Source organism: Salmo salar, chromosome 04 (genome assembly GCF_965601325.2).
Source record: "Salmo salar chromosome 04, fSalSal1, whole genome shotgun sequence".
NCBI lineage: Eukaryota > Metazoa > Chordata > Actinopteri > Salmoniformes > Salmonidae > Salmo > Salmo salar.
This window is the reverse complement of record NC_138294.1, coordinates 80,040,050-80,054,412: the sequence shown is the minus strand read 5'-3', so window position 1 is coordinate 80,054,412 and position 14,363 is coordinate 80,040,050. Positions and strand designations below refer to the sequence as shown.

General features: G+C 44.0%; 1 protein-coding gene across 8 annotated transcripts in view; it reads left to right on the top strand.

The window, feature by feature from the left end:
• The window catches only part of rapgef6 (Rap guanine nucleotide exchange factor (GEF) 6), a 194,466-nt gene that overhangs the window by 140,472 nt on the left and 39,631 nt on the right, over positions 1 to 14,363 (top strand). For all 8 annotated transcript variants that reach the window (XM_082974748.1, XM_082974746.1, XM_082974745.1 and 5 more), the window contains 8 exons: positions 3,573 to 3,709; positions 4,674 to 4,832; positions 6,524 to 6,676; positions 7,338 to 7,502; positions 8,039 to 8,146; positions 8,494 to 8,697; positions 8,868 to 8,976; positions 9,250 to 9,493. In XM_082974748.1, coding sequence (XP_082830874.1) covers positions 3,573 to 3,709; positions 4,674 to 4,832; positions 6,524 to 6,676; positions 7,338 to 7,502; positions 8,039 to 8,146; positions 8,494 to 8,697; positions 8,868 to 8,976; positions 9,250 to 9,493 — 1,279 coding nt within the window. The remainder of the gene's footprint in view (positions 1 to 3,572; positions 3,710 to 4,673; positions 4,833 to 6,523; positions 6,677 to 7,337; positions 7,503 to 8,038; positions 8,147 to 8,493; positions 8,698 to 8,867; positions 8,977 to 9,249; positions 9,494 to 14,363) is intronic.

Sequence of the window (14,363 nt, the reverse complement as noted above, 5' to 3'; positions counted from 1 at the left end):
GGCAAAATGGCTTAAGGACAACGAAGTCAAAGTATTAGAGTGGCCGTCACAAAGCACTGACCTCAATCCTATAGAAAATTTGTGGGCAGAACTGAAAAGGCGTGTGTGAGCAAGGAGGTATACAAACCTGACTCAGTTACACCAGCTCTGTCAGGAGGAATGTGCCAAAATTCACCCAACTTATTGTGGGAAGCTTGTGGAAGGCTACCCAAAACGTTTGACCCGATTTAAACAATTTAAAGGCAATGCTACCAAATACTAATTGAGTGTATGCAAACTTCTGACCCACTGGGAATGTGATGAAATAAAAGCTGAAATAAATCATTCTCTCTACTATTATTCTGACATTTCACATTCTTAAAATAAAGTGGTGATCCTAACTGACCTAAGACAGGGAATTTTTACTCTGATTAAATGTCAGGAATTGTGAAAAACTGAGTAAATGTATTTGGCTAAGGTTTATGTAATCTTCTGACTTCAACTGTATATATACATATATGTGTGTGTATGTGTATATATATATATATATATAGCTATATATATATATATTATGTAGGTATGTATACACACACACACGTGTATGTATGTTGAAGAGGGTAGTGCTTAAGCTGCATCCCTGTCTCGCCCCACGGCCCTGTGGGAAGAAATGTGTTTTTTGGCCAATTTTAACCTCACACCTGTTGTTTGTGTACATGGATTTTATAATGTCGTATGTTTTTCCCTGAACACTACTTTCCATCAATTTGTGTAGCCGACCCTCATGCCAAATTGAGTCAGAGGTTTTTTAAAGCTTTTTTTTGTTGTTTTGGTTTGTTTGTCAATTAATCAAACTCAACCAATCAAATGCATTTATAAGCCCTTTTTACATCAGCCAATGTCACAAAGTGCTATACAGAAACCCAGCCTAAAACCCCAAACAGCAAGCAATGCAGATGTAGGATCACTGGGGCTAGGAAAAACTCCCTACGGTGTGCAGGGTGAATTCGTGTTCCGTCGTATGGTAATTTGGTATAAAGCCAATATCTCACGGTAGTTATTGGGATCAAATTTGTCTGAACCCCAATCCACAAAAGTGATCAGTCCTTGGTTCCAAATATTGGGGAAGATGCCAGAGCTAAGGATGATGTTTAAGTATAGCCAATTGGAATTTGTGGTCTGTTTATTTTATCATTTCATGTAGGATACCATCACCACCACAGGCCTTTTTTGGTTGGAGGGTTTGTATTTTGTCCTGTTGTTCATTCAATGTAATTGGAGAATCCAGTGTGTTCTGGTAGTCTTTTTAATAGCAGATTGTAAGATTTGCAATTGATCATGTATATGTTTTTGCTGTTTGTTCTTTGTTATAGAGCAAACATTTTTGGAGAAGTGGTTTATCCACACATCTCTGTTTTGGATAGATATCTCTGTGTTGTTTGTTTAGTGTTTTCCAATTTTCCCAGAAGTGGTTAGAGTCTATGGATTCTTCAGATACATTGAGCTGATTTCTGACGTGCTGTTCCTTCTTTTTCCCGTAGTGTATTTCTGGATTGTTTTAGTGATTCACCATAATGAAGGCGTAGACTCAGGTTTTCTGGGTCTCTGTTTTTGGTTGGACAGGTTTCTCAATTTCTTTCTTAGGTTTTTGCGTTCTTCATCAAACCATTTGTCATTGTTGTTCATTTTCTTAGGTTGTCTGCTTGAGAGTTTTAGATTTGATAGGGAAGCTGAAAGGTCAAATATACTGTTTAGGATTTATACTGCCAAGTTTACACCTTCACTATGTCAGTTAAATGTTTTGTCCAGGAAGTTGTCTAAAATTGATTAAATTTGTTGTTGCCTAATATAGTTTTTTGGTAGGTCTCTACACTACTTTCCTTCCATCCATAGCATTCCTTAATAGTATTCACATCCTTTGGCTTTGATGCCTCATGATTGACTTGCTCTGTTCAAGTAGACTGGTTTTGCTGTGATCTGATAGGGTTGTTAGTGGGCTGACTGTGAACACTGAGAGACTCTGGGTTGAGGTGATAAAGTCGTCTACCGTACTACTGCCAAGGGATGAGCTGTAGCCTACCTTTGACTATGTACAGACCCAGCGTGCAACAGAGTTGCATGAGTTGTGACTCATATTTGTTGGGGGTTTTGTTATGTTGTCATAGTTGTCTAGGAGGCATATTTGGGAGGGAATACTGTTACCTCCAGGTAGGACTTTGTCCCCCTGTGTGCTGAGGGTGTCGGGTTCTTGTCCAGTTCTGGCATTTAGGTCGCCACAGACTAGCACACGTCCCTGAGCCTGGAAATGGTTGATCTCCCCCTCCAGGATGGAGCAGCTGTCATTGTTAAAGTATGGAGATTCTATTGGGGGTATAGGTAGCACACATTAGGACATTTTTATCTGTTGAGATCATTTCCTTATTCATTTCTATCCAAATGTTAAACATTCCTGTTTTTACTAATTTAATAGTGGGTTAGGTCTGCTCTATACCAAATTAGCATACCGCCTGAGTCCCTTCCCTGTTTCACATCTAGTAGTTTGGTGGATGGACTACCAGCTCTCTGTACCTTGCCCCCCCCCCCCCCCCCGACACCTTCCCTCCATTTCTATAAACACTGAGGTCTCCCCAGTTAGTACCCTTTTTATTTTTTGCCCGGGCAGTCAGCCAGGCCGCCTCATTAGTGGTGCAAACCAGGGGTCCTCCTGGGGGGAAGGGGAAGCTGCCTGCCCACACATCAGAGGACCCAGAGAGAGACCTGCCTGCTGGGGGGCTGTGGGATGCCTGCGTTTTAAGGCTTCTTTGCTTTTGGCTTGTTAGGCAGTATGCACTGGCTGCAGACCCACTGAGATATGAAAGGATGGGCAGGGCAGGGCCCTTCACGGAGTGTGGTTAGTGTGGCTGGAGTCAGGTCACCCTGTTCTACGGAGACATGTGACTAGAGCAGAGGTCACGATCGACTGGTCGATCTCCAAGGCGTTTGCAGTCAATCGCCAAACATTTCTGTAAATAAGATAAAGGCTTGCGTTCCTGTTTTTAGGACATTTTTTGTTTGCCGCTTTTGGCGATAGGTGAACCCGATTCAGCTGCATGAGGCAGAAATAATGAGGTGCGACTCGAGTTTCGCCATCAGCTGGAAGACTGTGTCCCTTTTTGGTCAGTGTCAGTGGAGGGATGTTGAGAGCCAATATGCGGTGATAATGTATTGAGTCTATAGCCTTGCGACAGTAATGTTTTTAATAGATTAATGTTGCATAGGATTACATTTAAAAAAGCAATACATCTGAGTGGTAGATCTTATCTTGTATTTTGACTCGGTGATCTTGACTCCACTGGACTGGAGGCTGCATGGTAACAGGGTGTAATGCCCCTCAGAGTGAGAGAGTAGGACGCAGGTCCTACAGTACACACTCATCAGTTACACAGAACACTCACTGATCTCTCTCTGTCTCCTTTTTCCTCATCATTTCTTCCTCTGATATTTTATGCTACCTCAATCTGTTACACCACACCTCTTCTCTCCATTGTGCTCTCGCTCTGTCCATCTCTTCCTTCCCTCTCGCTCTTACTCACTTTCTCTCTCTTCCCCCCATCCAGAACAACTGTTGGAGTTCATGCACCAGCTGCCAGCCTTTGCCAACATGACCATGTCAGTGCGAAGGGACCTGTGTACTGTCATGGTGTTTGAGGTGGTGGAGCAAGCAGGGACCGTCATCCTACAGGACAAACAGGAGGTACCAACCATAAACTTAACACACACTACCTGTCAAACGTTTGGATTCACCTACTCATTCCAGGGTTTTTCTTTATTTTTACTATTTTCTCCATTGTAGAATAATAGTAAAGACATCAAAACTATGAAATAACACACATGGAATCATGTTGTAACCAAAAAAACTGTTAAACAAATCAAAATATATTTTATATTTGAGATTCTTCAAAGTAGCCACCCTTTGCCTTGATGACAGCTAGCCTCACCACTTTCTTTAGCGCAAGTGGATGGGATCTGTGTCAATAAGCTGTGGCAGCAGGCGTCTACACACCCACGCATACACAGGCGTGTAAAGCAGGGGACAGCTACACGAGACTGTGTGTGTTCAGTATGACAGACGGGTTGCTATCTCCTATCACAGTCTTCACTGCACTGCAGCGTCCTTAGCGGTCCTATGAGACAATGAGGGGAGAGGGGGCAGAGGAAGAAAAAGGAGAGGGAAGAGAGAGGGGGAGGGTGTCTAGGAACCTCATCACATGTCCTCAATCTCCCTCTCAATGCTTCCCTGTGATAGAAGTCTGTCACTCTGAAAAGCCTCTATTGCCTTCATGGTTGAAAGCCATGAGCAGCAGTCTGAGTCAGTGTGGAGGTAAGATGGATCTCTTCAACGATCACTTCCCTGCCTGCGGGGTTCTTCACACACCTCACACTTAGTCTGCAGTCTTATATGGGACTTGGGTATGTTCTATTCTCAGCACATTCACTAGATCCATAAAGCACCTGTTCTATTCACTCGAGCTCTGTATACCACATACATATAATACCAGGCACCAATGATTGTTTGGAGTGAAGGTCCATAAAAGCATCTCTGTTATGAAGGCCAACCAATCAGTCAGTGTCAGCCATTAATTTCCTGTTGTTGTGATGGTCATGTGTTTGGCGCTGCTGCTTATGTCATCATTGTGCCCCCCCCCACCCCCTCTCAGCTGGACCTGTGGTATGTGATCCTGAACGGGGGGGTGGAGATCGGCCACCCAGACAGCCGCATGGAGACCCTCTGCATGGGCAACAGCTTTGGCATCTCCCCCTCCCTGGACAAGCAGTACATGAGCGGAGTGGTGCGCACCAAGGGGGACGACTGCCAGGTGAGATACTATCCTCTCATAGAGAGCTTGTTCTTTTGGGCTGAGTCCCAAATAACACCCTATTCCCTATACAGTATACATAATAACACCCCATTCCCTATACAGTATACTTAATAACACACTATTCCCTATACAGTATACTTAACACCCCATTCCCTATACAGTGTCCTTAATAACACCCTATTCCCTATACAGTGTCCTTAATAACACCCCATTCCCTATACAGTGTCCTTAATAACACCCTATAACTCTGAGATAAATACAATGGGAACTTTTCATTGCCTTTTGACATCAGTTTGGAAGATGAATATGACAGTGTTGTTGTATTCCTTGCGAATATAGAGTAGAGTTGTATAAATGGTCTGGTGTTGGTATCTATGGTGTACAATAAAATGTGTTGATTTTTCACCAATAAAGCAGGACTAGGTTGAAGAGCTGTTGCTTAGTCATAAAGAAGAGGAACCAGGCCTTGATGTAGAGATGGGAGGCAGCACAAGTTAGAGTAGCCTGCCGCTTGAGAAGTGTTTTGAGCTTCTCTGTCTCTCTCTCTGTCTCTCTCTCTGTCTCTCTCTGTCTGTCTCTCTCTGTCTCTCTCTGTCTCTCTGTCGCTCTCTCTCTCTGTCTCGCTCTCTCTCTGTCTCGCTCTCTCTCTCTCTCTGTCTCGCTCTCTCTCTCTCTCTGTCTCGCTCTCTCTCTCTCTCTCTCTCTCTCTCTCTCTCTCTCTCTCTCTCTCTCTCTCTCTCTCTCTCTCTCTCTGCGTGTGTGTGTTAGTAACCAGTTTCTACCCAGACCTGCTTGGTTCCTTAAAGAGTTCCTTTATCAAAAACACTGTTTCCTGTCCCTGTTTCAGAGCCTGAACAACAGCTCAGTGAGATGGCAGAGAGGCGAACGCTAGCCAGGGGAGTGTAGCTTGACCATTCGGCCAGGTGAATGCTAGCCAGGGGAGTGTAGCTTGACCATTCGGCCAGGTGAATGTTAACTAGGGGAGTGTAGCTTGACCATTCGGCCAGGTGAATGCTAGCCAGGGGAGTGTAGCTTGACCATTCGGCCAGGTGAATGCTAGCCAGGGGAGTGTAGCTTGACCATTCGGCCAGGTGAATGCTAGCCAGGGGAGTGTAGCTTGACCATTCGGCCAGGTGAATGTTAACCAGGGGAGTGTAGCTTGACCATTCGGCCAGGTGAATGCTAGCCAGGGGAGTGTAGCTTGACCATTCGGCCAGGTGAACGCTAGCCAGGGGAGTGTAGCTTGACCATTCGGCCAGGTGAATGTTAACCAGGGGAGTGTAGCTTGACCATTCGGCCAGGTGAATGTTAACCAGGGGAGTGTAGCTTGACCATTCGGCCAGGTGAATGTTAACCAGGGGAGTGTAGCTTGACCAATCGGCCAGGTGAATGTTAACTAGGGGAGTGTAGCAGGACTGTTAGCCAAGATAGCATACCGTGGAAAGTGTTTATTATCATATCTGGGCCAGTTGCCAAGGGAGTGTAGCTAGTCTGTTAGCTTGTAGACTAGCATAACTGGACTAGTAGCTAGGGGAGTGTGGGTAGACTAGCCCCCAGCCATCCCTCCCATGCCTCTCTCCTGCTCCAGGGACTCCTCAGTTCTACTGTTTCAGTACCCAGCTATGGTGCAGAGCAACAGGTTCCTGTATTATAAGTTGACCCGCTGTCCCCATGTCATTGTGGACCAGTTTGTGTGCATCGCCCAAGAGGACTACTGGCGGATCCTCAACCATGTGGAGAAGAACACACACAAGGTGGAGGAGGAGGGAGAGATCGTCATGGTGAAGGAACATCGCGAGCTGGACCGCAGCGGCACCAGGAAGGGACATATCGTCATCAAGGTGAGGCAGGAAGTGTAAGAGTTAAGGGATGGTTTCCCAGACACAGATGAATTAGGCCTACCCTTGTCCTGCACTGATGGTGAAGTTCCATTGAGTTTACATGTTTGTCCAGGTCTAGACTTAGGGTGTAATCGGTCTGGGAAACTGATTTTCAAATGGTCTTTATAGGCTGCTTTGAATATATGCACTGCCTTGACTACCTAGCTGTGACTACCACCGTGTTATGCTGTTGCTCCTGTAGACACTTGTTTTTGCATGCGCCGTATGGTCCAGCCCCTTGATCTCCAACACTCTGCAAACAGCCAGTTATTGATCTGCTAATGGACTAGACTGATTCCCTTGTCTTCATCTCCTCTAAGACGCCTCTGCTCCCCCAAACAGCTACACTATAGATGTGTTGCTGCTGATCTGAGTAGTGATCCTTACTTCTGGATTCTCTTGTCTTTAAATTGTTTAAGAACTGCCTGCATAAGTGCCATCCTTTCGCCCAATGAAATGTTTTTTTTTGTAATTTTTTCTAAATACAGTCGTCCAAAATGATTCTGGTCTCCTTGGTGATAAAGCTGTCTTTATTGTCCCTCGGGACTAATAAAGTTGTATTAAAATGAATTGACAGTTGGAATGCAGTCATGATTGATTGTCTGTTTGTCTATCCACTCAGGGCACCCCACAGCGTCTGATCATGCACCTGGTGGAGGAGCCGTCAGTGGTGGACCCCACCTACATCGAAGACTTCCTCCTCACCTACCGCACCTTCCTCTCCAGCCCCATGGAGGTCGGCAAGAAGCTGCTCGAGTGGTTCAAAGTCGACAGCCTCAGAGACACGGTGTGTACTGTACTGTACTGTGTGTATGTGTGTGCCTGATTGTTTGTGTGAAGCATGGGTGTACTACACAGTAATCAATACAACTTGTGCTAGGTCAGCAGTCTTGGGTAGAAGGGGGATTTGTCCAGCGGACATACTCTCAACTGATTTAACATAAGATTAGTCTTGTGCTGTCAATAGTCTGATGGAGATGTCATTTGGCATGTAATCATTCTTCCTCTTCAAGAGGCCCATCCCCTCAGAGAGAGAGAGTTGCTGTTTGTAGCTCTGTCTGTACTGTGGTTTTAGCATTGTGGGCCAAGATACCTTTCTTAGATTGGAACAAGACTACACTTATATTTTCAGACCCGGCATTTCCGGACCCTTGCAGTTCAAAGAAAGATATGTTTGTAATCTCACCTCCTGTGATATCTTTAGCCTCAGCTAAAGTTGAATGTTTGATGATTGAAGCTTGCTGATTTTTGCGGGGAAAATGTACAGGATCCTCTTTGAAGGTTTTTGAATATGCTTTGACAGCCTTGTGTTTCCCTGTGCAGGTGACACGGATAGTGCTGTTATGGGTGAACAATCATTTCAACGACTTTGAAGGTGACCCGGCCATGACGCAGTTCCTGGAAGAGTTTGAAAAGCTGCTGGAAACCACAGTAAGTTCACCTTTCCTATGTTGTGTCTATATTAAATGTTTGTCCCAAATGGCACCCTATTCCCTACTGTATATAGTGCAATACTTCGGATGAGAGAACTATGAGCCCTGGTTGAAAGTAGTGCACTATATAATGATTAGGGTGCCATTTTTGGCACAGCCTGTACGCAACATAATGTACTTTGACCTCAAGACGTTCCTACCTTCACTAAACTAAAGTCTCACTCTGTGGTCAGACAAACATGTGATCCTCTGTCTGTAACAACTGTGTGGTTGAACATGTATTACCAGATCTGTTAGCCAGGTCAGTTGAGTGAGTGGTTGTTGAAACCTGATCTGTTCCTGAAGAAAATGAAGGGTCACCTGCGGCTGCTGAACATAGCGTGTGCAGCCAAGGCCAAGTGGAGGCAGATCACCCTGCAGAAACCTTCCAGGGAGTCCCCGCTCTACTTCAGCCTGCATGGCGGCAGCGAGAGGGGCTTCGGCATCTTCGTGGAGTCGGTGGAGGAGGGCAGCAAGGCCGCCGAGGCAGGACTCAAACGGGGAGACCAGGTAAGAGAAGTTCTTACTTTTGCCTTTTTTTCCTGTGTTGCTTTTGCTTTTTGAAGTCCATGTTTTTATTCCATACATTTAATGCTGTTTAGTTTGCTGTTCAGATGCCCTTTGTGGTTAATTCAGTAACAAGTGCAGTTTACTCAAAACTATCTGTTTTCCTCCTTGAGATTATGGAGATCAATGGTCAGAACTTTGAGAACATCTCCTACGTCAAAGCTATGGACTTCCTGAGGAACAACACACACCTCTCCCTCACAGTCAAGACCAACATCTTCGGTTTGTACAATCTGTCCTCTTACGAAAGATAGGATTATTTCGTTAACGATGCCGAGAGAGAGTTGAAATTAAAATGACCGGTGTCAACAGTAGTCTATACCTGGGTCTAGTCCTGTGTTTGGTTGCAAAATTTGTGTAACTTTCCCAAGTCTTCCAACCATGATTTCTGGAAACCTGGGAATTCAATTCCATGAATTGTGCAGCTTCCCCCCCCCCCCCCTAGTTCTGTGACTGTGTCTTGCTGTTGACTTATAATCCCTCTCCTCTCCCAAGTGTTCAAAGAGCTGTTGAGCCGGATCGTACACGAGAAGATGAACAGGGGTCCCCACATCCCCAAGATCCAGGAGAAGAAGTGTAACCGCTTCTCCATCCCAGACCTGCCCGGAGACATGGAGTTCTCCACAGACCATAAGGCCACCAAGAAGATGAAGGCCAACACAGTTTCTGGAGGACGGAACAAGATCAGGAAGATGCTGGAGAAAACCCGTTTCAGCATCCTACCACCCAAGCCCTTCAGGTAGACAGACTAACAGTATCCTACCTAGACAGATAGACAGAATAACACTACGGTATCCTACCTAGACAGGTAGACAGAATAACACTACGGTATCCTACCTAGACAGGTAGACAGAATAACACTACGGTATCCTACCTAGACAGGTAGACAGAATAACACTACGGTATCCTACCTAGACAGGTAGACAGAATAACACTACGGTATCCTACCTAGACAGGTAGACAGAATAACACTACGGTATACTACCTAGACAGGTAGACAGAATAACACTACGGTATACTACCTAGACAGGTAGACAGAATAACACTACGGTATCCTACCTAGACAGGTAGACAGAATAACACTACGGTATCCTACCTAGACAGGTAGACAGAATAACACTACGGTATCCTACCTAGACAGGTAGACAGAATAACACTACGGTATCCTACCTAGACAGAATAACACTACGGTATCCTACCTAGACAGAATAACACTACAGTATCCTACCTAGACAGGTAGACAGAATAACACTACGGTATCCTACCTAGACAGGTAGACAGAATAACACTACGGTATCCTACCTAGACAGGTAGACAGAATAACACTACGGTATCCTACCTAGACAGGTAGACAGAATAACACTACAGTATCCTACCTAGACAGAATAACACTACAGTATCCTACCTAGACAGGTAGACAGAGTAACACTATGGTATCCTACCTAGACAGGTAGACAGAATAACACTACAGTATCCTACCTAGACAGGTAGGCAGAATAACACTACAGTATCCTACCTAGACAGGTAGACAGAATAACACTACAGTATCCTACCTAGACAGAATAACACTACAGTATCCTACCTAGACAGGTAGACAGAATAACACTACGGTATCCTACCTAGACAGGTAGACAGAATAACACTACGGTATCCTACCTAGACAGGTAGACAGAATAACACTACAGTATCCTACCTAGACAGGTAGACAGAATAACACTACGGTATCCTACCTAGACAGGTAGACAGAATAACACTACGGTATCCTACCTAGACAGGTAGACAGAATAACACTACGGTATCCTACCTAGACAGGTAGACAGAATAACACTACGGTATCCTACCTAGACAGGTAGACAGAATAACACTACAGTATCCTACCTAGACAGAATAACACTACAGTATTCTACCTAGACAGGTAGACAGAATAACACTACGGTATCCTACCTAGACAGGTAGACAGAATAACACTACAGTATCCTACCTAGACAGAATAACACTACAGTATCCTACCTAGACAGGTAGACAGAATAACACTACGGTATCCTACCTAGACAGGTAGACAGAATAACACTACAGTATCCTACCTAGACAGAATAACACTACAGTATCCTACCTAGACAGGTAGACAGAGTAACACTATGGTATCCTACCTAGACAGGTAGACAGAATAACACTACAGTATCCTACCTAGACAGGTAGACAGAATAACACTACAGTATCCTACCTAGACAGGTAGACAGAATAACACTACGGTATCCTACCTAGACAGGTAGACAGAATAACACTACGGTATACTACCTAGACAGGTAGACAGAATAACACTACGGTATACTACCTAGACAGGTAGACAGAATAACACTACGGTATCCTACCTAGACAGGTAGACAGAATAACACTACGGTATCCTACCTAGACAGGTAGACAGAATAACACTACGGTATCCTACCTAGACAGGTAGACAGAATAACACTACGGTATCCTACCTAGACAGAATAACACTACAGTATCCTACCTAGACAGGTAGACAGAATAACACTACGGTATCCTACCTAGACAGGTAGACAGAATAACACTACGGTATCCTACCTAGACAGGTAGACAGAATAACACTACGGTATCCTACCTAGACAGGTAGACAGAATAACACTACAGTATCCTACCTAGACAGAATAACACTACAGTATCCTACCTAGACAGGTAGACAGAGTAACACTATGGTATCCTACCTAGACAGGTAGACAGAATAACACTACAGTATCCTACCTAGACAGGTAGGCAGAATAACACTACAGTATCCTACCTAGACAGGTAGACAGAATAACACTACAGTATCCTACCTAGACAGAATAACACTACAGTATCCTACCTAGACAGGTAGACAGAATAACACTACGGTATCCTACCTAGACAGGTAGACAGAATAACACTACGGTATCCTACCTAGACAGGTAGACAGAATAACACTACAGTATCCTACCTAGACAGGTAGACAGAATAACACTACGGTATCCTACCTAGACAGGTAGACAGAATAACACTACGGTATCCTACCTAGACAGGTAGACAGAATAACACTACGGTATCCTACCTAGACAGGTAGACAGAATAACACTACGGTATCCTACCTAGACAGGTAGACAGAATAACACTACAGTATCCTACCTAGACAGAATAACACTACAGTATTCTACCTAGACAGGTAGACAGAATAACACTACGGTATCCTACCTAGACAGAATAACACTACAGTATCCTACCTAGACAGGTAGACAGAATAACACTACGGTATCCTACCTAGACAGGTAGACAGAATAACACTACAGTATCCTACCTAGACAGAATAACACTACAGTATCCTACCTAGACAGGTAGACAGAGTAACACTATGGTATCCTACCTAGACAGGTAGACAGAATAACACTACAGTATCCTACCTAGACAGGTAGACAGAATAACACTACAGTATCCTACCTAGACAGAATAACACTACAGTATCCTACCTAGACAGGTAGACAGAATAACACTACGGTATCCTACCTAGACAGAATAACACTACAGTATCCTACCTAGACAGAATAACACTACAGTATCCTACCTAGACAGAATAACACTACAGTATCCTACCTAGACAGGTAGACAGAATAACACTACGGTATCCTACCTAGACAGGTAGACAGAATAACACTACGGTATCCTACCTAGACAGGTAGACAGAATAACACTACGGTATCCTACCTAGACAGGTAGACAGAATAACACTACAGTATCCTACCTAGACAGGTAGACAGAATAACACTACAGTATCCTACCTAGACAGGTAGACAGAATAACACTACAGTATCCTACCTAGACAGGTAGACAGAATAACACTACAGTATCCTACCTAGACAGGTAGACAGAATAACACTACAGTATCCTACCTAGACAGGTAGACAGAATAACACTACAGTATCCTACCTAGACAGGTAGACAGAATAACACTACAGTATCCTACCTAGACAGGTAGACAGAATAACACTACGGTATCCTACCTAGACAGGTAGACAGAATAACACTACGGTATCCTACCTAGACAGAATAACACTACAGTATCCTACCTAGACAGGTAGACAGAATAACACTACAGTATCCTACCTAGACAGGTAGACAGAATAACACTACAGTATCCTACCTAGACAGAATAACACTACAGTATCCTGCCTAGACAGGTAGACAGAATAACACTACAGTATCCTACCTAGGGCGGTGGATTTCTAGATACCTCACGATACGATATGCATTGTGATTCTTACGATTCTATATGTATTGCGATTTGATGCTGTGATTATATTGCAATTCGATGTTCCTGACATATTGCTCACCGTGTCTGCTGCAAAGGGACAAGAGACAGCCATGGGTGAAAAAAGTGTACTTTAGCGTAATTATTCGCCATTTCATGAAACCATCACAAGCCATTGATCTGCCATAGCCAACCAAGAACTATATCTACATCACAACGCTTTAATTCCTTTTTTATTCAGTTTACTCTGAGAGAAGTTAAAGAAAGTAGAGATGAAGGACACTGATTTGGGAGCACCAGGCTTCATTTGTAGTCTATGGACTGACAATGTGATAGAAAGTGGTAGTACCTCACTGCAGGGATGCTATTAGCTTGCGACTATGGTAAACAACATCAACAGCTTCATGTGTGGTTGTTCCTAGTGCTAGGGTAGTTAAGTCAGTATGATTTAAAACGTCAGTCACTTCTGATGCATGGCTTTATGCTGTCGTCTCAATAGGCTGCTGATGAGATGGAAAATGTCCTCTTCGCTCTACCAAATGGCACCCTATTCCCCATCTAGCGTACTACTTTTGACCAGGGCCCATAGGGGATAGTGTGCCGTTTGTGACACATGCTTAGTTTAGTAAACAGTGGTGAAGACAGTACAGGGCAGCACAGGTCTTTATTCCACTGGTGTGCTAATTGAGGCATGAGCCTTTTCTGATGTGAAGAGGAAGGTCAGGGATGCAGGCAACTCTCTCCAGTCTGCAGTATTCTACAGTAGCACAGTGTGAGGACTACCTGGATTTGCTGTTGGATCATATGTTGACCAACCAGCAGATTTACTGGGATTCCATTGGCAGCTAATAGACTAGGTAGTTTGAGCTGAACACAGGTGGTGGTGATTTGGTGAGATGACTGCAAGGGATAGCCATCTCTTCAGCTCGACTTCTTATACTCATTATCTGCATTTAAAAGTGTTTCAGTAAATATATCGGCCATTTGCCAAAAGCAGACAGTGTCCCGGGGCTTTCCTGTTGATGACAGTGGCAATGTGGAAATGTATATTAGAGGCTTTAAAAATATACACTACCAGTCAAAAGTTTGGACACAGCTACTCATTCAAGGGTTTTTCTTTATTTTTACTATTTTGTACATTGTAGAATAATAGTGAAGACATCAAAACTATGAAATAACACTTACAGAATCATGTAGTAACCAAAAAAGTGTTAAGCAAATCAAAATACTTTGATGAATGAGATTGATGACAGCTTTGCACACTCTTGGGATTCTCTCAACCAGCTTCTTGAGAAATGCTTTTCCCAATAGTGTTGATGGAGTTCCCACA